General features: G+C 43.1%; 1 protein-coding gene across 5 annotated transcripts in view; it reads right to left on the bottom strand.

Annotated features, from left to right (window-relative positions):
- The window catches only part of CSNK1G3 (casein kinase 1 gamma 3), a 160,582-nt gene that overhangs the window by 35,857 nt on the left and 100,044 nt on the right, over positions 1 to 24,681 (bottom strand). For all 5 annotated transcript variants that reach the window (XM_073556828.1, XM_073556758.1, XM_073556697.1 and 2 more), the window contains exons 5-6: positions 17,285 to 17,433; positions 14,256 to 14,490 (exon numbers count right to left, since the gene is read on the bottom strand). In XM_073556828.1, the coding sequence (XP_073412929.1) occupies positions 14,256 to 14,490; positions 17,285 to 17,433 (384 nt within the window). The remainder of the gene's footprint in view (positions 1 to 14,255; positions 14,491 to 17,284; positions 17,434 to 24,681) is intronic.

Below are 24,681 nucleotides of genomic sequence, written 5' to 3'. Positions count from 1 at the left end.
CAGGCAACCAGATCACCAGACCGGACCGAGGTTCTCACCAGAGGAACGAGTCAACAGCGGCCACCTTTCAGAGGTTTATGGCATATTCTATACATCTGTTGTAAGTGCTGGCGACGGGAAAAAACACAAACGCTAGAATATTCTATGAGCGTTCTGGAAGAAGCTGTTGTGTAACACATTGGCCTTGGGAACGCTACTTTTGTGCCGGCTGATCCTATTCCTCACATAGGAGCGACTTATTTCTGGACTTGTGACCTTCAGAATACAAAAGACTTTAGTGCTTTTGTTTTCTCACAGTAAACCGATCCAATAAAGAGCGTGTCATCAGCACAACGGTGGCCTTATGTCTCCGAAAGAGGGAGATGGTCCACGATAGTGCGTTACAGCCACTGCAGGAGGAATACAGGAAAAGCCAGACAAACCGGTCACTGGTTTATTTTTTCATTTGGCTGAGGGGAGGTGGTTGTGTCTTGCTGCATTCATGGTGAAGTAAAAATGTCATTCTTAAAAATGCATTCAGCCGAACAGTACGATAAATGGGTTGTCGAGTCATATACCTGTGATCTAGCCACAGGGTAGGCCATCGACATCTGATGGGCACCCAACTCCCCCAAAGAACTAGCTGTTATTTACTCCTGCTGCAGCAGTTTGTGGTATTAGTTATCTGTGTCGTCTTACCATGCAAGAGGTAACACCAGAAAATAACACCTTTCAGATAAGGTCTAGGAAAATTTATCTGTGTGACAGTCCAAACCCTTTTATCAGCTCTCCCCCTCTCCTAGCACTGTCACCTCTGCTGTGCTGCCCCACACCCCATACCGCCTTGTCCAGAGATGTGTCAGTATCCCTCTTAAGTGAGTTGTGCTCATCTTGTCATCACTCTGCAGTGAGATCCGAGCAGGCTCATAACATCGCACACAGTAGTGCAGACCAAACTAATCTCACTGGAAAGCAATGACAAGCTGCTTGAGCACATCAGACAGTGTGATTACCTCAAACATGGAGAAACCTGCGTTAAGCTATGGTGGGGGCGTGTTCTTTTTCCAGTGTGTTGCTGTTTGCATATGGTTGGTCAGTATCATACAGGGGGAAGAAGTACAAGTCCCCAATGAAAACTCTCTCATAACTTTTGTTAAGTTTAAGGCCAGGATCACACATGCGAGGAATACGGCCAAGCCTCACATCTTAATACCCGGCAGTGGGATCGGAGCGTGAGGCCGCATAGCAATACATGGAGTTGCACGCTCGGCTCCTGAGCGCCGGCGGCAGTGACGGGTATTAACATGTGAGCCGTATTTCTCGCATGTGTGTTCCCGGCCTAAGGTGGGTGTTAACATATTTAACTCATTAAGTGCCAAAGACTTTGCCAATATCTCTGCAACACAGGTGGAAAAAAAAAAACAAAACATGTTTTTATTCCACTCCGCAGACACCATTATACATCATGTCCAATTGAACATGAAAATAGAAATGTCATGATCGGATGTCAAACCGCTCAGATATCGCAGTCACTATTGACCACTAAATGGTTGTGATAAGAATTATCTCCGATCCCAGCTATTGCAGCAGAAGGTTGGCTGTATATATTACAGCTAGTTTCCACTGCTTATTGAACAAATTTAGCTTTAAGAGGATACTGCAATAAAAATCAATAACTTTAGCAATTCTTTACTGTCCTGCAAATTCAAAAAATCCTGTTTCTGCACCTTTTTCCTCCTCATCTGTAAACAACGATGTCTCAGACCATCAGGATACACGAACCATTCACAGGTACGATCTGAAACAGGCCAGTATTGGGGGATGCAAAACTGAATTATTCAGGTAAGCATATTTGCTCCATTTATAATATTTGGCAATACTAAAATCAAAGGAGTGGTCAGATAAATATTTATAAAAGACATTTTAGTTATTTTTACACCTTAATCACTTTTGTAATTGGCTTTATTACAAAATATGCTACAATTCTCCATATTCTGCTAAGCCCTAAATGTGTTTTCGCATTTTTTATTTTAAACTTCACTTCCTGTAATACTTTGATCAATAGAACAAAGTAGCAGAGGAGATTATATATATATATATATATATATATATATATATATATATATATATATATATATATATATATATATATATATATATATATATATAATTATAAATAAAATAAATTCCTCTGCTACAACATTTGAATGGCAGACCATTCGGTAATCATATATAGAGAGAAGGAAGTACATCCACAGGGTTGAAAGTATATAAATGGGACATGAATCATAATGATAAAAAAAACCTTTATTAATAAATGGTTATATAACACTGTATCCACACAAAGACACCGAGATATAAAAACAGGTATATAATATAAAATTATTAGACCCACTATAATCAATATTTCTCCAGATAAGTTCCTATACACTGTATGACGCACAAGCAAAAATAATTGCATAAAGTGAACAACGAAAAAAATAAATAAAAAATTAAAATTAATAATTTCTGAAAAAATAAAAAATATATAAAGTGCCAAGTGCTAATTCATACCAAGTGAATATATACCAAAAAATGAACAACATAAATTCATCAAAAAAACAGCGATCAAGATGCAAGGCATATAAAGTGCAAAAATTGTTCCCCGCTAACATAAATAATCACTCCAAATGGGAAAAAAAATATACAATATATGATAGACTCCCAGCTGTGATTTTAAAGTGCTATTGTGTAATACACCTGCCAGTATAGATATTTAATGTGGGTTATATATAATACCAGGATTGTGCAAATTGCAATAGTGCCCTATGCTTGCCGCTGAACAATGAAAAGGAATCAATCTGAATGCAATTCATCCATTATACCAGAGGAGGAAATAAAGTGCTAAGTGCAGTTTTCTCCTATTAATGAGAAGCGATTACTCTGGTCGCATGAGATGAGCAAAAAATCTTACATGGAGAGGACACAAGACATTAAAAGCGCCTCCCCTTAATTACCATAATGACCGGGTCAACAAAAGGACATTAGTCCGCAATAATACCTGAATAGTGGGTCAGAGAAGATGATGATGGGGCGCATGTGTGGATACAGTGTTAAATAACCATTTATTAATAAAGGTTTTTTTTATCATTATTATGATTCATGTCCCATTTATATACTTTCAACCCTGTGGATGTACTTCCTTCTCTTTATATAATACTTTGATCAAGCAGAGTCTGAAACAAGATGTCTCAGAAGGCTGGAGCTGCACTCTCTTTCCTGTAGGGTCCATCACCAGGACATAATCAGGGTGTGGCACTGCAGTTACATACTACAGATTTTATTTTTTATTTCCATTTATGCCCTCTGAAGATGTCCTGGTTCCATAATGGTGATCCAAGCTGTGGGAGTGGTGAGCGCAGCACCAGCTCTCTCCTTTCGTCTCCGTTGGCAGACTCTAAAGGTGAGTTCACACAGTGCAGATTGCCCTGCGGATTTTTCCGTGCGGATCTGCAGGTAGAACCGCAGGTAAAGTGACCTGCAGTTTTCCTGCAGATGTGCCAGCGGTTTTCCCCTGCGGTTTGACACCTGGACAATGGAACAGGTGTCAAACCACTGAGGAATACGCACAAAGAATTGACATACTGCGGATTTAAAGCCGCAGCAAATCCGTGCGGAAATATCCGCAGCATGTGCACTGCGGATTCTAAAACCCATTGATTAACATTATACTGTACATTGCTTGCCGATCCGAAGCTGAATCTGCACATACCCTTAGTGTGAAATAAGAGGTCACCAGGGGTTGGAGGTAAAAAAACAGTGAAAGTGACACCAGTGCTGGACACACTTTGTCATAAGCGTAAAACGATAGAAGCAGGGCGAGTGACATCAGCGCTGCCCACTTATGACAATTCGTTTGAGGACAGTGATAGAAGCTGTGGGACTGTGCTGGTGTCACTCGCAAATTTGTTTTTTAAAATCATCTCCACCATCTAACGACATCCTGTTTCAGAATAAAAGGCGGCTGTGGCCGTTGAAGACAGAAGCAGAGTGCCGACAATTGGGTTCACCTCTCCCACAGTTTTTATCAGTACCAAGCAACGATGTAAAAAAAAACTAAACAAAAAAAAAAAAACTGTAGAAAGTAACTGCAGCGCCACCCCTTGATGACATTCCAAAGAAGGGTGATAAATGCTGCTGAGTAAGTTAGTGCAGACCAAGCCTCCTGTGACGTCCAGTTTCAACCTCTTATGAAAGGTTCCAGGAAGTGATGTAAAAAAAATAAAAATGAACCACATTTGGAGATTAGCTGGATGTGGAGAAAGCGCAGGGTATATTGTAATAAAGCAAAACTTCAAAAGTGATTAGGGTGTAAATATATATGTAAAAATGACATTTTAGGCATCAGAGCACTTCTTAAATCTCTTAACCCCTTAGTGACAGAGCCAATTTTGCACTTCATGACCAAGTCAATTTTTACAGTTCTGACCACTGTCACTTTATGAGGTTCTCTGGAACGCTTCAATGCATCCCGCTAATTCCGAGATTATTTTTTGTGACATATTGTGCTTCATGTTAGTGGTAAAATTTCTTTGATATGACTTCCAGAAAATTGGCAACATTTTTTGTACCCTTAAATCGGGGTCATAGCACAAAATTGTTAATAAATAACATTTCCCACATGTCTATTTTACATCAGCACAATTTAGGAAACCATTTTTGTTTCCTTAGGATGTTTTAACCCCTTTTTTCATTGGACGTAATATTCTGTCCATGTGCCCTGGGCCCAAATTACCATGGACAGAATATTACGTCATAGCGATAAGCGGCGCCCACGTGGTGAGCGCCGCTTATCGCGGCCGGGTGTCAGCTAATTATCATAGCTGACACCTGGCACAATGTGTCAGGGGCGGTCACGGACCGCCCCCGACACGTTAACCCCTTGTACACCGCGATCAAACACGATCGCGGTGTACCGGGGGTTACAGGGAAGCATCGGCAAGGAGGGGGCTCCCTCCATGCTTCCCTGAGCCCCCCACGGCAGCGCAATGTGCAGCGCTGCTGCGGGGGGCTCCTTTCCTGCAGGTCCCCGGATCCAATATGGCGGCGGGGGCCTGCAGGAAGCCGGCTTCCTCACTGCCCGCACAGCGCAGGCATGAGGAAGCCTGCAGCAGTGCCTGTGACAGATCGCTTCCTTGGTGGGTCTAGTTTCCAAAATGGGGTCATTTGTGGGGGTGGATTCCAGTGTTTTGGTACATCAGGGGCTTTGCAAACGCGATATGGTGTCCGATCTCAATTCCAGCCAAACAAGTCAAATGGCGCTGCTTCCCTTCCAAGCTCTGCCATGCGCCCCAAATAGTGGTTTACCCCCACATGTGGGGTATCAGCGTACTCAGGACAAATTGCACAATAACTTTTAGGGTCCTGTTACCCTTGGGAAAATAAAAATTGGGGGTGAAAATATCATTTTTGTGGAAAAAATATGATTTTTTAATTGTACCGCTGTACGTTATAAACTTCTGTGAAGCCCTTGTGGGTTCAAAGTTCTCACCACATATCTAGATAAGTTCCTTGGGGGGGGGGGGGGTCTAGTTTCCAAAATGGGGTCACCTGTAGGGGGTTTCCACTGTTTAGGTACATCAGGGGCATGGCGTCCGATCTGAATTCCAGCCAATTATGCATTGTAAAAGTCAAACAGCACTCCTTCTCTTCTGAGCTCTGCCATGCGCCGAAACAGTGGTCCCCCCCCCACATATCAGGTATCCGCGTACTCAAGACAAATTGCACAATAATTTTTGCAGTCCAATTTCTCCTGTTACCCTTGGTAAAAATAAAAAAAAAATGAACCTGAAGTATTTTTTTTGTGAAAAAAAGTTAAATGTTCATTTTTTTTTTTTTTTTTTTTTAAATATTCAAAAAATTCCTATGAAGAACCTGAAGGGTTAATAAACTCCTTGAATGTGGTTTTGAGCACCTTAAGGGGTGCAGTTTTTAGAATGGTGTCACTTTTGGGTATTTTCTATCATATAGACCCTTCAAAGTGACTTCAAATGTGATGTGGTCCGTAAAAATAAAATGGTGTTGCAAAAATGAGAAATCGCTGGTCAACTTTTAACCCTTAACTTCCTAACAAAAAAAAATTTTGGTTCCAAAATTGTGCTGATGTAAAGTAAACATGTGGCAAATGTTACTTATTAAGTTTTTTGTGTGCCATATCTCTGATTTAAGGGCATAAAAATTCAAAGTTGGAAAATTGCGAAATTTTCAAAATTTTCGCCAAGTTTCCGTTTTTTTCACAAATAAACGCAAGCTATATGAATGAAATTTTACCACTAACATGAAGTACAATATGTCACGAGAAAACATTGTCAGAATCACCGGGATCCATGGAAGCGTTCCAGAGTTATGGCCTCATAAAAGGACAGTGGTCAGAATTGTAAAAATTGGCCTGGGAGTTAACGTGCAAACCACCCTTGGTAGTGAAGGGGTTAAGGATTACGATTTGACCAGCGATTTCCCATTTTTCCAACAAAATTCACAAAACCATTTTTTTTCTAAGGACCACCTCACATTTGAAGTGAAGTGAATTGGGGGGGGCAATATAACACAAAATACCAAAATGTGACACCATTCTAAAAACTGCACCCCTCAAGGTGCTCAAAACCACATTCAAGAAGTTTATTAACCCTTCAGGTGCTTCACGAGAACTAAAGCAAATGTGGAACGAAATAAATGAACATTTTACTTTTTTCACAAAATAATTACTTTGGAACCATTTTTTTATTATTATTTTCACAAGGGGATCAGGAGAAAATGGACCACAAAATGTGTTATGCAATTTCTCCTGAGTATGCCGATACCCTATACAGTTGTGGCCAAAAGTATTGACACCCCTGCAATTCTGTCAGATAATACTCAGTTTCTTCCTGAAAATGATTGCAAACACAAATTCTTTGGTATTATCTTCATTTAATTTGTCTTAAATGAAAAAACACAAAAAGAATTGTCCTAAAGCCAAATTGGATATAATTCCACACCAAACATAAAAAAGAGGGTGGACAAAAGTATTGGCACTGTTCGAAAAAATCATGTGATGCTTCTCTAATTTGTGTAATTAACAGCACCTGTAACTTACCTGTGGCACCTAACAGGTGTTGGCAATAACTAAATCACACTTGCAGCCAGTTGACATGGATTAAAGTTGACTCAACCTCTGTCCTGTGTCCTTGTGTGTACCACATTGAGCATGGAGAAAAGAAAGACCAAAACTGTCTGAGGACTTGAGAAACCAAATTGTGAGGAAGCATGAGCAATCTCAAGGCTACAAGCCCATCTCCAAAGACCTGAATTTTCCTGTGTCTACCGGGCGCAGTGTCATCAAGAAGTTTAAAGCCCATGGCACTGTGGCTAACCTCCCTAGATTTAGACGGAAAAGAAAAATTGACAAGAGATTTCAACGCAAGATTGTGCGGATGTTGGATAAAGAACCTCGACTAACATCCAAACAAGTTCAAGCTGCCCTGCAGTCCAAGGGTACAATAGTGTCAACACGTACTATCCGTCGGCGTCTGAATGAAAAGGGACTGTATGGTAGCAGACCCAGGAAGACCCCATTTCTTACCCAGAGACATAAAAAAGCCAGGCTGGAGTTTGCCAAAACTTACCTGAAAAAGCCTAAAACGTTTTGGAAGAATGTTCTCTGGTCAGATGAGACAAAAGTAGAGCTTTTTGGGCAAAGGCATCAAAATAGAGTTTACAGGAGAAAAAAAAGAGGCATTCAAAGAAAAAAACACAGTCCCTACAGTCAAACATGGCGGAGGTTCCCTGATGTTTTGGGGTTGCTTTGCTGCCTCTGGCACTGGACTGCTTGACTGTGTGCATGGCATTATGAAGTCTGAAGACTACCAACAAGTTTTGCAGCATAATGTAGGGCCCAGTGTGAGAAAACTGGGTCTCCCTCAGAGGTCATGGGTCTTCTAGCAGGACAATGACCCAAAACACACTTCAAAAAGCACTAAAAAATGGTTTGAGAGAAAGCACTGGAGACTTCTAAGGTGGCCAGCAATGAGTCCAGACCTGAATCCCATAGAACACCTGTGGAGAGATCTAAAAATGGCAGTTTGGAGAAGGCACCCTTCAAATATCAGGGACCTGGAGCAGTTTGCCAAAGAAGAATGGTCTAAAATTCCAGCAGAGCATTGTAAGAAACTCATTGATGATTACCGGAAGCGGTTGGTCGCAGTTATTTTTAGGCTGAGGGTGCCAATACTTTTGTCTGGCCCGTTTTTGGAGTTTTGTGTTTAATGATCAAAGTTTTGCTTTTTGCTTCATTCTCTTTTGTGTTTTTTCATTTAAGACAAATTAAATGAAGATAATAATACCAAAGAATTTGTGACTGCAATCATTTTCAGGAGGAAACTGAGTATGATCTGGCAAAATTGCAGGGGTGTCAATACTTTTGGCCAGAACTGTATGTGGGGGAAAGCCATGGCTTGGGCGCATGGCAGAGCTCAGAAAGGAGGGAGCACCAATTGATTTTTTTGAACGCAAAATTAGCTGGAGTCAATGGCGTGCGCCATGTCGCGTTTGGAGATCCACTGATGTATTTAATTGCCCCCTGCTGTGAACCGTCCTCCACCCCCTTCTCCTCCTCCCTCACTCACCTGGCTTCATTTCATGAACATTTGAATGGTATAAGTTGAAGAGAGCAGGTCAGATATGACATCATTTAAAGTGATAGATGAGAAATATACCATAAATAGTCCAGAAATCGGTCAGACGGTAAGACTAACCACTGCTTTTTTACTTTACTTTTTTTTTTTTTTTTTTTAAACCCTGCTCTTCAACCATGCTCACACTTGCCATCACCGTTTTTGCTCCACTAATCTTCACTCTCCTTCGCTATCCCCAAACCCCTGCAACCTTAAACCAAATAATCTCCCCCTCTCTTTTTTACCCCCCCACCTCGCTTCATTTGCAGACATACTCCTAAGGCTATGTTCCCACGTAGTTTTTAGTCTCTACGGATTTTGTAGAGAAAACCGCAGGAAATCCGCAGGACAAAGTGCTGCGGTTTTTCTGCGGATTATCTGCGTTTTTTCTGCTGTTTTGCCCTGCGGTTTTACACCTCATAATGGATGAGGTGTAAAACCGCAGCGTTTCTGCACCAAACAATTGACATGCTGCGTTTTAAAAACCGCAGCAAAACCGCGCGGAAAAAAACGCAGCATGTGCACAGCTTTTTTTTATTTCCATAGGAAATAAAGGTACTGTACAACGCAGCAGAATCTGCAGCGTTTCTGCAGAGCCAAAAACGCTGCGGAAACGCAGCAGAATCCGCAGCGTGTGCACATACCCTTAGCCTCAGACCTCTCCTACTAAAATACAAATCACCCTCCTTCACCCACCTGCTTTCCCTTTCTCTGCTTCTCCTCACTGCTGGTGACGTATCCCCCAATCCTGGCCCCCCCTGCCTCATACATCCCACTAATCCTCACCCCTATCTTTCTCACACTAAGAGAAACTACTGCAATCCCTCAAACTTAAAACCTGTGCCACTGACCCCCTCCTTCCCTCATCATCTTTATGGAGCACTTTGGAATGCTCGCTCCATCTGCAACAAGCTCCACGTGATCCACAACCTCTAACTCCTGCAAACTTTCCTTCCTGGCCCTCACCGAGACCTGGCTGACGGCCTCCCTGGCCGCACTGAATTATGGCGGGCTCCACTTTACCCACACTCCTCGCCCTGGCAACAGACAAGGTGGAGGAGTGGGTTTCCTCCTTTCTAAACACTGCTCCTTCAACCCTATCCAACCCCCACCCTCCCTTATCCTCCCTTCTTTCGAGGTTCACTCTGTCCGTATTTATTCTCCCTCTAATCTCTAAATGGCTGTCATATACCGACCACCGGGCTCAGCCACTGCCTTCATTGACCAATTCTCCACCTGGCTCCTCCACTTTCTCTCTTCTGACATCCCCACCATCATCATGGGGGACTTCAACATCCCCATTGACACCCACCAGCCAGCAGCCTCCAAACTCCTGTCACTTACCTCATCCTTTGGACTTATTCAGTGGTCCTCCACAGCCACCCACACAGATGGACATACATTAGCCCTCATCTTCACTCGCCTCTCTTCCCTATCTAATCTCATAACCTCTCCCTTCCCCCTATCTGACCACCATCTACTCACCTTCTCATCCTTATCATCCTCACCTGGCCCCCATGTCCAGCCACTAGCACATCCTCGCAGAAACCTCGCACACCTAGACATCCACAGACTCTCTTCTACCTCTGTCCTCCATATCTTCACTCCACAACACGGACAGTGCCACCGCTTTCTACAACACCACCCTCACATCAGCCATAGACTCACTCGCTCCTCATGCATGGCAAAGTGCGACAAACCAATAGGCAACCCTGGCACAAGAACCTCACCAAAAAACTTTGACAAGCATCCAGGGTCGCGGAGTGGCGTTGGAAGAAAAACACACCTACCAGATGAATTCACTGCTTTCAAACAAGCTACACTTGCCTTTAAATCAGCCCTCACCTCTGCTAAACAGACCTATTTCACAAACCTTGTATCTTCATTATCCCACAACCCTAAACAACTGTTCAGCACATTTAACTCTCTCCTCTGCCCACCACTGCCACCTCCAACTCCCCTCATCTCTGCTGAGGACTTTGCCATCTGTTTTCAAAAACAAGATCGACCAAACAAGGCAAATCTTTACAGTTCCACCACCCCAACCGCTTCACATACCAGACCTCTGCCCTTCCCTAATAACATCCCTCTCCAACATCACTGAAGGAGAGCTTACTCATCTCCTTTTTAAATCACGCCTCACCACCTGTGCATTTGACCCCATCACTTCCCACCTGCTCCCCAACCTCACCAACATGATCATTCCAGCCCTAACCCATCTCTTCAACCTATCCCTAACTTCTGGTACCTTCCCCTCTGCCTTCAAGCATGCCACCATAACACCCATCCTCAAAAAAATCAAACCTTAACCCAACTGCTATGCCCAGCTATCGCCCCATATCACTGCTCCCATTTGCTTCCAACCTCCTCGAACAGCATGTCCATGCTCAACTTTCCTCCCGCCTCTCATCTAACTCCCTCCTTGACATCCTGCAATCTGGCTTCCGCCCCCACCACTCCACTGAAACTGCCCTGACCAAAATTACTAATGACTTACTCACAGCCAAAGCTAACAGACCGTTCTCCATCCTCCTTCTTGACCTGTCAACTGCCTTTGACACAGTTGACCACTGCCTACTGCTACAGATTCTTTCTTCCCTTGGCATAAAAGACCTTGCCCTGTCCTGGATTTCCTCATACCTTTCTGACAGCACATTCAGTGTTTCCCACTCCCACACTACCTCCTCATCCCCACCCCCTCTCTGTTGGGAGTCCCCCAAGGCTCTGTCCTGGGGCCCGTACTTTTTTCCATCTATACTCTTGGCCTAGGACAACTCCTAAAGTCCCATGGCTTCCAGTACCACCTGTATGCAGATGACACTCAGATCTACCTCTCTGGCCCAGATGTCACCTCTCGGTTGTCCAGAATCCCGGAGTGTCTATCAGCCATATCCTCCTTTTTCACCTCGCACTTCCTAAAACTCAACGTAGACAAAACTGAACTCATTATCTTTCCTCCATCTCACGTATCTTCCCTACCCGATCTATCTATTATGGTAAATGGCATCACGCTCTCCCCCGCACCTGAAATCCGCTGCCTCGGAGTAACTCTCAACTCTGCCCTGTCCTTAAAACCACACGTCCAAACTCTTGCCACCTCCTGTCGCCTCCAACTCAAGAATATTTCCAGAATCCTTCCCTTCCTCAGCCCTCAATCTACTAAAACTCTTATACATGCCCTCATCATCTCCCGCCTTGACTACTGCAACACTCTCCTCTGTGGCCTCCCAGCCAACTCTCTTGCACTACTCCAGTGTGTCCTCAATTCTGCTGCCCGACTAATCCACCTCTCACCTCGCTACTCCCCTGTCTCTCCCCTCTGCAAATCCCTCCATTGGCTCCCAATTCCCCAACGAATCCAATTCAAACTACTAACACTGACCTACAAAGCCATTAACAACCTTTCCCCTCCCTATATCTCTGAACTAATCTCCCAATATCTTCCCTCACGTAATCTTCGATCCTCCCAAGACCTCCTACTCTCCTCCACATTTATTCGTTCCTCACACAACCGCCTCCAAGATTTCTCCCGAATATCCCCTATCCTCTGGAATACCATGCCTCAACACGTCCGATTATCCACCACCCTTGGATCTTTCAAATGGAACCTGAAAACCCATCTTTTCAGGAAAGCTTACAGCCTGCAGTAACCATTCTGCCGTCTCACCACCACCTGAGCTGCTGCACCTCTGACCTTCTGTCTCTTCCCTATTATCCCGTAGAATGCAAGTCCGCAAGGACAGGGTCCTCACCCCTCTGTACCAGTCAGTCATTGTAAATTTGTTTACTGTTAACGATAGCTATAACTTTGTATGTAACCCACCCTTCCCATATACAGCACCATGGAATTAATGGCGCTATATAAATAATAATATTTAACGAGTGGAAACCCCCCCAATTCTAACTCCAACCCATAACCCCAACACACCTCTAACCCCACCCCTAACACTAGCCCCAACCCTAACAGAAAATGGAAACACTTTATTATTTTTCCTTAACTAAGGGGGTGATAAAGGGGGGTTTGATTTAGTTTTATTTTGATCACTGTGATAGTCTATCACAGTGATCAAAATTAACATATAGGAGAAATATATTGTTGCTGGCAAGCAGATCTCGGCGGGTGCACTGCAAGCGCTCCCGCCATTTTTTTCCCGAAAGAAGATGCCGAGGAACATCACCGAGGGATGCAGGAAGTGCTGGATGTAACAGAGGGGGCTCCCATTTCTCTCTCCTCTGATGTGCTAGATCATATCAAAGGAGAGAGAAATAGGAAATCTGACTTTTGATTTTTTTGTGGGGTTTTTTTTGTGGTAGCCGTTATTCCGTGAATAACGGTGATCAGAACACTGGGGTCGGAAAAACCATCCCAAATCATGTTCTCCAAGGTCTCGGCTACCTTCTGGTAGCCGAGACCCTGGAGAATTTCCGAAGCTGGGGGCCGCTAGAACCTTATTTCTCAGCGCCATTAAGGCTATGTGCACACGCTGCGGTTTTTGCTGCGGTTTTGGCCGCAGCAGAACTGCAGCAGTTCTGCAGATAGTGTACAGTAGCATGTTATCCTATGGGATTTACATTCTACTGTGCACATGCTGCGGATTATTAACTGCGGAAAAGCTGCGGTTTAATTGACTTGTCAATTCTTTTCTGCGGATTCTGCTGCGGTTTACCATCTTCTCCATTGTAGAGATGAAAAACCGCAGGGAAAACCGCAGGTCATTTTACCTGCGGTTTTACCGGCGGTTCCGCAGATAAAAAATCCGCAGACCAATCCGCAGCGTGTGCACTTAGCCTAAAAAGCGGAGCTGAGGAATAAGTAACCTTAACTGCTGCCGTTAAAAGGTGTATCGATGGGGTAAAAATTAAATCTCAAAAAAACTTAACGATTCATAGTGCACAAAGTAAACAGATTGCTCCACAGAGCCTCTCTGCAGTCTGAGAGGATGCCAATGTGATTGATGTTCTCATGATTGGTCAGATCACTTTGATGCCAGACAGAAGTGACATTTGCTGAAGCTGCGCTCACTTATCAGTTGTGTGTGGCCTGTTTTGAGCTTGAGCACCTGTCTAGTGCATGCTACTGACTATAAAACATCTACCACCACAAGTGATTGACATAAACCCGACACCAGCAGAAACTATAGGATCAGCTTTGTCAACAGCTGCCCTTCAACGCAGTACAAGAATGCCAGATGGAAGAGGAAAGGAAATCTATGAAAGCGCCCTGGCTGCACCTTTATGGGATGTAAACTGCTTCATCATACAGAATACACCGTAATGATGCCCAGGTCGTGTTTATTAAAAGGGATGTTAGCAATATAGTTTTATTTCGGGCAGTCCCATGAACAAAGTCTAGGGCAGTGGAGTTAGAGTATGCACACCTCCGCTTTATTCAAAGTGAGGCTCTGCAGAGCCCGGTTCCTGGGTCCCAAAGCCTAGTTCTTGAGCTTGCTGGTCAGCAGCAGTCAGACCCCCAGAAACCTCCTCACTCACGGAAAGATGATGACATACAATCTAGAAAACAATCTTTTAACCTTTAGAGACTCCATTTGCAGTAACTGTGGAGAGGCTGACACGTGTCACACCTACCTTTTCCTAAATGCGTGTTTATACTCATGTATCTAGCTGTTCCTGTAAGGCTTTTGTGTTCTCTGTAGGGTATGTGCTTCTTTGTTTCTGGGTCTATGTACTCTTTTGCCAAGCCGAAATCTATTATGTGAATTATTTGCTGGTTCTTGTTTCCTGGACGACCTATCAAAAAATTTTCAGGCTTTACATCCCTATATATCAAGTTCTTGGAGTGAACATATTCCATGCGGGAAATCTGTAAGAAGAAAACATACAGGCATTAATAATCTGAAGTAAATTGGTAAGAATTATTTATTACAGTTGTATATTCACAATGGTCACAACGTTGTTACGGGGAACCTGTCATTTGAAACCGGCATCTGATCTGCAGGCATAACGCTGTAGAGCAGGAGGAGCTGTTTAGACTGATGGACATTTTTTGTGGGAAAGTCTCTGTATACACTACATTTCGTTCATTGATATCCCTGGTGCTTGGATGTATGAGTCCCCCTAGTCCATGACTGACGGCCTTCCTTATAATTGTGCAGGTAGCGACTGCTGTTAATCACTGATTATACGTATACGAGTCCAGTGGGCGATCCCAACGTTGATTAACAGCTATCTCTACATGCACAATATGAAGACTGTCAATCACTGGTTAGGACCGCCCACTGGACTCAGACATACAGACAACAGGGACTTCAATTAATAAGATAGAAGCTTTACTGAATCTTTTCCAACAAGCCTATATATTATTTTGTTCAGCTTCGCCTTCTCTGTTCCAAGCTGTCCAGAGATTAAACCAAATGCGCAACATGAGAGGTCCCCTTACATTGGGTTATCTAGAAAGATCATAATCATTTGGCATTTGTCAATTTGATGAGTTTCTGCCTCCAGGACCCTCCAAAAGCAGCGATCATTGGGGTACCAAGCAGTAGTGTTCCTAGAAATCAGCTCTCCACCCTATATCATAGGAGAGTTCTCCTCTCTAACATTAGGAGCACCCAGAGAACATGTAAGGGGAGCCAGAATTTGCCTTTACACCTAGCAGCACAATGCATTTAGGCCAAACTTTCAATACAGAAACTTGTTCCCAACATGTCTACAGGAATGAATCAGGTTTCTCTTTTTAGACCTGTATTACCATTCCTTGGGTCAAGTTCAAAAGAGCTTTACAGAACGACAGAGAAATGCTGCAGAGTTCATTCAGTATGGAGGGAAATGTTTACACTAAGAGGGCGGCTCAGAAAATTCCTTTATAGTGGTTGTCTGAGAACTGAAGACATTAAAGTAGATGAAGGAAATGTCAAAGGAAAGAAAACAAAACATTACTCTGTGGATGCTATGGTGGTCCCCATCAGCCTTCGTTTACTTTCCTAGAATAATGAAGGCCGTAGCTACAAGTGACTGATGCAGCTAATCACTGGAAATACCTTTCCTTCAGACAAATAACCGCAGAAGAATCAATTTTGGGGATTTAAAGAGGTTATCCCCTACTTTATCAATGATGACCTACCCTTAGGACAGGTCATCAATGTCTGATCGGTTGGAGTCCGACAACAAGCTCCCCCGCTGATTAGATGTTCTATCGGTAGGCACTGCTTAATTGGGGAGCTGCTACGTCTTCGGATTGTCGCAGCAGCATGGACTGCACATCTGCCAGCTGATCAGCAGGGGTGCCGGGTGTCAGACCCCACATGATCAGATACTGATAACCAATCCTAAAGCCCCAGTCTCACATAGCGAGATCGCTAATGCGTCACCAATTTTGTGACGCGCCTGCGATCTCGCTACATGTGACACGCAGCAGCGTCCGGCCCCCCCTGCTGGATATCGCTGATCGTGCAGGAATGTCCTGGGCCATTTTTTCGTCGTCGGCGTCCCGCTGGCCAGCATGCATCGCTGTTTGATAACAAGATTGTTGCTGCATCGCTGAAGAGATCTGCCTGTTTGGCAGCTTACTAGCGATCATTTAGCGATGCACCAGCGATCCCTACCAGGTCGTATCGTTGTCGGGATTGCTGGTGCGTCACCAAGTGAAACGGGACCCTAAGGATAGGTCATGAATGCTAAAATAGTGGACAATCTCTCTAATCCCAGCTCAAATGCATCCACACATTCCGCCCCCACCCACCTTTATGATAGGCAGCTATCTACCGAGTAGACAGGTCAGTCTGACTTCCTATGTACTCAAGAATAGCATCAAAATCTATAAGCTCCTTTCCCAACCAGCTCCGCTCTCCATATTCCTCTGCGTGTACCCCATGTATAGATGGCTGTTGAAGGTATCATTTCTGCCCTACTGAAGAGACCAGGAGTACAGCAATAAAGTAGCTAAAACAATGATCATCTGATGTCCCTTGACTTACAATTGGGATATGCAGAATCCAGACACTAGTGTATTCCTACACAATGTAGCTCTACGCTGTTCTCCTGCATCCTGCTTGTGAGAGCAGACAAGCAGAAACCCATCATATGCAGGAGGCAGTCTAAATCTGTAGTACATAAAATACAACAAGACTTTGCAGTATAGTCAGGAGGCAGCTAGTCTTTAATCACGAATCTCTCAACTGCTGCCCTCAGATAGTATTTTGACCAAAGCAAGCAAGACTCTGAGCCCCTTAAGCCTTTGAAGAGCCAAAGTCTTCAAGATATATTAGGGAAACCATATCAAAAGGAAGTGAGAATGAGCCATGATAAACAATCCATAAAATTCACATTAACCAAAACTGGCATACACAAGATACACTAAAAATCCCCTACAAATTTCTTTATTGGCATATGCTGCACTATATAGGTAAAACATGCCACACTGCTTTTCTAAAGATGTTCTTACAAAAAACAAATCAAACCCACAACACTAAAAAATTAGTCACAAGAACCAATGAAAAAAAAAACATTTTGAAACACCAGTTTAATTGTGGAGGCATAGCTATACGATGCGACATCAACAATACCACAAACAGCAGCACTGAAAATACTGATAGACAATGAACAATAAACACAGTCACTAATGTGAAACGGGAGAAAAACTACACAAGGCAGCTTACCAGCTGTATGGCTATCATAAGGACTGTCTTCAGCGAAAACGTTCTGTCACACAAGTCGAATAAGTCTTCCAAACTTGGCCCCAGTAGTTCTAGCACCATGGCGTTATATTTACCGCAAGGACCAAAGTAATAAACCTGAGGTACACCATCTACGGGGAGAGAAAAGAGAAGTATTAATACAACGGCATAATCAACAGAATAGAATAAATAACAAGTCTGCTAAAATATGATTACTACATACAGAAGAAATAATTATCTGCAAATTAATGGCTTTTCAGTGTTAGAAATACAGAAATTTCATGGAAGACTCAACTGGATTCAGTGCATAAGCCAAGCTACAGCGTTTGTGTAGGCTAAATTGGCAAATTCAGCAGCTTCTAAATGCCCCCAATATGGTCCAAACTGGCTAGTGTGTGTCTATGGATTGCTGCTGGATCCATCCTAATGAATGACTACTGGACATGTTAAACAGCCATCAGGCGAACAGACTGCTTCATCTTCCAACACCTACAAAAGAAACGCTCTGCAGAGTGCTCCTGTGCACTCTCAGAGAAAGCCAAGGGGTAATGTTTCTCCTTGAGGCTAGTGTCCTGTCAAACCTGGCATGCCAGGCTAGACAAATCATTTTCCGCAAGAAACGTTACTCCTTGGATCCCAGTCAGAAGCCTCTCACCAAGCCAAATCAGATCTTACACTTTGTACTGATGAGGGGCAAAACCTAGAAACAAGGTCTTCAAATTGAGATTCTGTTTTGGCTTTTATTCTAAGTAATGTGACAAGGATTGTTAAAGGGTCGATATTGACTTTTAAGATTGCAACTTCCAATAGCTGGCACTAGAGTTCTAGTCCTCTTCCTCCCTGAAGAGACAATTTACATACTCTAAGAAGAAAACACTATTAAATTTATGTATGATGAGAAAAGGATCCGCAGCTGAAATTAAACAGGGTCTGCCTTGCAGAGGTTGGACAAAATAATGGAAACACCTAATGTTTTGGCATCATAATCTTTGAACATGTTAGAAACATGCAAACCGTGACATATGGTAATTGTTATGTAATTGATTATTTGTGTTATGTGATATGTGTATGTAAATTAACTGTTTGTTTTGCAGAATTGTAAGAACACTCATGAGAGCCTGATACCAATGGCAGACCTCTCGGACTTTCAAAGAGGCCAAATTGTTGGTGCTCGTATAGCAGCCGGTAGTATAACAGAAAGTGCACGAATGCTTGGCATGTCAAGAGGTACTGTCTCAAAAGTAATGACTGCGTTTGAAAGAGAAGGAAAAACGTCCGCAGCAAAGCACAGGTCCGGCCGAAAGTCGAAGTTGACTGAGAGAGACCGTAGGACTCTAAAGCAAATTGTGAGAGGATCGGAAGACCACGGCTCCGAAAATAACTGCTGAGCTCAATGAACACCTACAGAACCCAGTTTCCACAAAAAATGTTCGTCGGGAGCTGCACAAATCTGGATTCCACGGAAGAGCTGCAATTAGAAAACCGCTGCTCTCAATGACAAATGTTTCCAAGCGTTTGGCGTGGTGTAGAAACCTCCAGAATAGGCCCTCGAGCAGTGGAAACGTGATATTCTCAGACGAATCATCGTCTTACCCCATTTCCAACCTCCGGCCAAGTGTATGTTTGGAGACAGCCAAAAGAAGCATTCCATCCAGACTGCCTTCTCTTAACCGTAAAACATGGCAGAGGTTCTGTGATGATCTGGGGTACTATTTCGTGGAGATCCGCCGGGCCAATGATATCCCTTCATAGAAGAATTAACAGCCGAGATTTAGGCATTTTGGGTGACCAAGTGCATCAAATGGTTCAAGCACTGTTCACGGAGGGGAACACCATCTTTCAGGATGATAATGCACCAATTCATACAGCTAGAATCGTTAAAGCATGCCACGAGGAACATTGTAATGAAGTTGAGCATCTCATCTGGCCCCCACAATCCCCAGACCTCAACATTATTGAGCATTTATGGTCGATTTTAGAGATTCAAGTTACACGTCGATTTCCGCCGCCATCGTCACTCAAAGAACTGGAGGGTGTTTTATCTGAAGAATGGGCTAAAATTCCTTTGGAAACAATTTACACCTTGTATGAATCCATACCTCGGAGAATTGAGGCTGTAATTGCCGCAAAAGGTGGACCACCATATTAAACTAACTTTTGTTGATGTTTCCAGGTGTTTCCATTATTTTGTCTAACCCCTGTATGTCCCCAACATCTTTTGTCAGACTAGAGTCAAGAAAACTGATAGGCTAAGTGCAGACGTACTTTTTAGCCCTTCGGATTTTTCCGCGAAGAATTGAAGAAATCCGCAGGTCAAATGACCTGCATTTTTCCTGTGGATTTCTTCCTTTTTTCTTGCGGTTTTCCCCTGCAGATTTCCCCCTGCGGATTTGGAGAATGGAGCAGGTGGAAAACCGCACAAAAGAAGCGAAATGCCGCATATTTAAGAACCACAAGAAAAGCGCACGGAAAAATCCGCAGTGTCTGCACAGCGGATTTTTTCTATTGACTAACCTGCTACTGTACATCACAATGCGGATATGCAACGTTTCTGCGCGTTAGAATCCGCTGCGGATCCGCTGGATATCTGCATCGTGCGCACATGGCCATATACATTCAACTGCTGGTTCAGATGGCTTTAGTCTAAGGTGTATTGGAGCCTTTGGAAAGTGCCTAGCAGATTAACCTGAGCAAGTCATTAACGGAAGCACTTTTTTTTTTTTTTTTTTTTAAATCAAATGGTCACATTTTTTCTAAATCCCAACTTTTAACCACTTCATAGGACAATTCGTAGTTGACTTTCAGCGGGTATAAATGTGTCCTGATTACATGATGGGCGGAAGGGGTATGGCGCAGTTCTCAGCTGTGTATTGTAATAAGCCATGTACCACTGTGCCCATTTGTACAAAGGTTCCTATGGAGTGGCTACAAAAAGATCTAGAAAAATAGTTAAAAGAAAAAAAATGCAAAACAAAAAAAACCCCATTGTATTTGCTGTAACTATTCACCATTGTGTATGCTTCAGATATTATAAAGGACACGTACAAAATACATAGAGAGCGTAATGCAAACAGGAGGGTGGTGTCCTCCAATACACATTTTCCTTTCCATCACACAAGTACAAATGGCAGGAGGAAGTGATCCAAAGGAGGCAGATACTAATATCCAGATTTTTTCTAGTGACAGAGTAAGTACACATTGCCACAAGACACGCACGGATACAGCACAAAGCACAGTTTGCAGGAATTGTTCAGATTCCATCTTCGCTCATACACACAAATCCGGCACAGGCTTAGCCATGTATTCATGAATACAGTTTAATACACCAGATTAAGCAGGATTAAGCATATGGAGTATGGACAAAAAAAAGATTTATCCATGACATATTCCCTAATAGAGTGAAGAGTCACAATCCAATAGAAGTGAATCGTACAAGACGAGCTGTAAACAGCTTCTGATGCTCATACGACGCGAGCCGTCAGCAGTGGAGGGGAATAGTCTTTGGTCCGGTTGGAGAACAGTTTCTTTTGAAGAGAAACCCCAGAAATCTATTCACACACACATCAATACACAAATGTCCTAAATCTGGTGTCAGATAAGTTCATGGTATAATGAGCATTCATAGCTCCCCAAACATTTTTTCACGGTCTTGTAGAATACCTATTAAGAAAAAATATATACATTACACACATACATATATATATATATATATATATATATATATATATATATATATATATATATACACACACACATACATACATATATATATATATATACATACATACATATAAAAAAATCAAACCAGGCGGTGTATCAAATCTCCAAATGGCTTTGCTAAGGCCTATAAAACCGGTAATTGTTGCAGTGATATCTGACTTTACACATTAATAGATGATAAACTTAATAAAGGTTGGTAAGCCGCTAACAAGGAGTAAATACTGTATAATTTATATACTTCAGGCTGTGGCAGTTTCATAGCTTTTGTAAGGAGTGAGTAGGCAGGAATGCATTATTAAAATCCGGCTTGCAGCATTTATGGAACGAAAAACATATCACAACTCATTCAATGGGAAATAAGTTATCATGTAAAAAGAATCAGTCACCAGGTTTAGTCTTCGCAATCAGACAACAGCCTAAAATTGGAACACTAGGACCCAAATTTCGGCGACGTGTCACATACTGGGCTTCTTGCTGTAATTTTGATACAATCACTGGTTTCTTTGGTGCGGCTCTGCTAGTACTCTCAATGAGGATCTCCGTATGATCACACCATTTAGTGACAGCTGCTGGAAATGGGCGAGTATAGCAAATTCTACTGAATATCAAGGATTACATATGAGGAACTCCTTAAGAGCCGCAGCAGATAAGCAGCACTTTATCAAAACTGCAGCAAGAAGCCCAGTAAGGGTCATCATTAGAATCGGGGTCTCTGCATCTACATTATGCTGCCATCAGAAGGGCTAACAAAAAAACCTGGTGACAGATTCTCTCCAACAAAACTAAATCTCAGCTGCCAGAGGACGTAACAGTCAAACCAGCCTAGAGGCTTATAAAAAAGGGTCTAAAAGGAAGAAGCGATAAAAAAAGAGGGCACATAAACATTCTACAGCATCTTACAAAAGATGAATAGCCAGATATAACATTTGCTGATAGTGCAAGCAATATTTTTATGTGCAGCCATATCCCCTCTCACATATACATGCAGTAAGTTATACCAATACCCTGTCAGTCCCAAAAACACAAATTTCTTCCTAAAAGAAGCAGAAGTGCAGCGGCGCAGCCAACCGTGCAGCTGGTTTCAGCAGCTGTCAACAAATCTGCTTAGATTGGGATCATAGTGATAAACCAAGGGTAAATCAAGTACTGTAGGGGTTTTTTTGTTAAATAAAAGTCCTTCTTAACCATTCTAATATCTGTAATATCAAATCAAAGAACCCATCCTGTGTTCTGTATTCTAATGATACAGTATCTGGGGGGTCCAGCAGCTGGGACACGCACATAGAAAAAAAATCAGATGGCGTGCCATCTCTAACGAAGAGCTGCTGAACCTTGAACACTATAAATGTTAATATTCTGCGATGACACAGGTCTGAATAGAATGCAAAAAAAAAAAAAAAACTTAAAAGTGCTTCTTAAATTTTTTCTTTTTCTACAACCCCAATGCAGATCAGCGTGTGACCATTCATGGTGACAGTCATACCCCACCCTCAGTCTGTCCCTAACTCATGCCAATACAGCAAATGTAGGTAGCCAGTGACAGCAATAAAATAATTGGTCAAAAAAAGGTGTACACAGCCTTTGAGAAAAAGCTAGGTGGCAATCCATTAAGCATGAAAAAGCATTCAAGGGAAACATCGACCTGTCCAGTTATGAAGCAACACCTTCAAGTTCTGAATCAATTTCTCCTGCTGTTGTGCAAATAGAAAAGACAACAGGTTTGACTGATAGGCAATTACCAAGACAACCCCTATAAAAGGAGTGGCGCTGCAGGTGGTGACAACAGACTAGAGATGGCGGAACCTGAACAGTAAAGTCTGGAGTACATACCGAACACCTACAGTTCGGGCACGAACACCAACTTCACTAGGACGTCCGTGTTACTGTTGAGGTTCGGCCCCGCGAACACCGGGTGTTTGTCGCACTGTCATGTACATGACAGCACAGAAAACACTGCTTCAGATGGGCGGTAAAATCATCCCCGCCGGTCAGACAGCAGTGGTTCCCCAGCTGTGCTAACAAATAAAAAGATAAAACGTTTACCTCTGGTCACTGGCATTAGCTGATGGGACTACTGCTGCCACCAACCTACGTCTGCTGCTGCTAATAAGAGCTAGACCAGGCGGCGCCTGATGGGAGTATTAGTCAACCAGCTCCTGCACTATTTTTGATAACCAGCCAGGCAAAACTAAGTTAGCAAAGCTGGTTAAGAAAAGAGCGTTTTCCACACTTTAAATTATTTAAATACATGCCAAAAATGGGGGGGACCCCACGCCGTTTTTTGTAAATCAGCCTTGCTAAAGCAGGCAGCTGGGGGTTGGTATTCTCAGGCTGGTAAGGGGCCATTGATATTGATCCCCCAGCATAAAAATAGCAGCTCGCAGCCGCTCCGAAAAGGCACATCTATTAGATGCGCCAATTCCAGCGCTTTGCCGGGCTCTTCCCACTTAGCCTGTAGTGGTGGCAAGTGGAGTTCAGATTTGTGGGGTTGATGTCACCTTTGTATTGTCTGGTGACATCAAAACACCTACCTGTTGCTAATCCTATAGTTGTATTGTAAATAAACACACAGCAAGAATAAAGTCCTTTGTTTGAATTAAACACAAAACACTTTAACAGATGTGCCTTTTCTGGGCAGCTGCAGGCTGCTATATTCAGGCCAGGGGGCCCCAATATCCATGGCTCCGTACCAGCCTGAGAATACCAGTCCTCAGCTGTCTGTTTCGGCAAAGCTGGTTGTCAAAAAAAAAAAAAAAAAAAAGAAAAAGAAATTGAGAAGTGGGGGGACCTCACGGCTTTAAAAATTTTTATTTAAATAATTTAAAAAACAGTGGGAACCACGCTATTCTTGATAACCAACCTTGCTAACTCTGGCAGCTGAGGGTTACAGCCCCTAGCTTTGCTTGGCTGGTTATCAAAAACACAGAGGAACATAATAATAATAATAATAATAATTTTTTTAAACTCTTCGGCCTAACCCACCAGACCTGAACATCCAGGTGTCTGTCCATGTCTACAACAGACCATTTCTCTGTTCTCATCTTTTTTGCCAGTTGTTTTGGTCTCTTGAATTTTGTCATTGCTCTCACCCATGGGTACAGTAGCATGAGGTACTGTCTACTGTACAAACCACAGAAGTTGCTCCAGTAGTGCAGCTCATCCAGGATGCCACATCAATTCGAGCTGTGGCAAGAAGGTTAGGTGCGTCTGTCAGTGTCTAGAGCATGGAGCAGATACCAGGACACAGACCAGTACACCAGGAGAAGTGGAGGGGGCAGTAGGAGGGCAACAACCCAGCAGCAGGACCACTACTTCCTTCTTTGTCCAAAGGGGAACAGGAGCAGTGCCAAAGCCCTGCAAAATGACCTCCAGCAGACCACCAACATCCATGTGTCTGTTCAAGGTGTCAGGAACAGACGTCATGAGGGTTTTACAAGGGCCACAGCCCAAAACCATGCAGGGCGATAGGCATTTGCCAGAGAACACCAAGATTGGCAAATTTAACATTGGCACCCTGGGCTCTTCAAGGAAGAGAGCAGATTCACACTGAACACATGAGAGAGTCTGGAGACGCCGTGGACAATGTTCTGCAGCCTGTATCATCATCATGACTGGTTTGGCAGTGAGTCAGTAATGGTGTGGGGAGGCATTTCTTTGGA

This window comes from Dendrobates tinctorius, unplaced genomic scaffold (genome assembly GCF_039654945.1).
Source record: "Dendrobates tinctorius isolate UK_male_01 unplaced genomic scaffold, ASM3965494v1 ptg000003l, whole genome shotgun sequence".
NCBI classification, from domain to species: Eukaryota; Metazoa; Chordata; class Amphibia; order Anura; family Dendrobatidae; genus Dendrobates; species Dendrobates tinctorius.
This window is presented reverse-complemented; position numbering and strand designations above follow the sequence as displayed.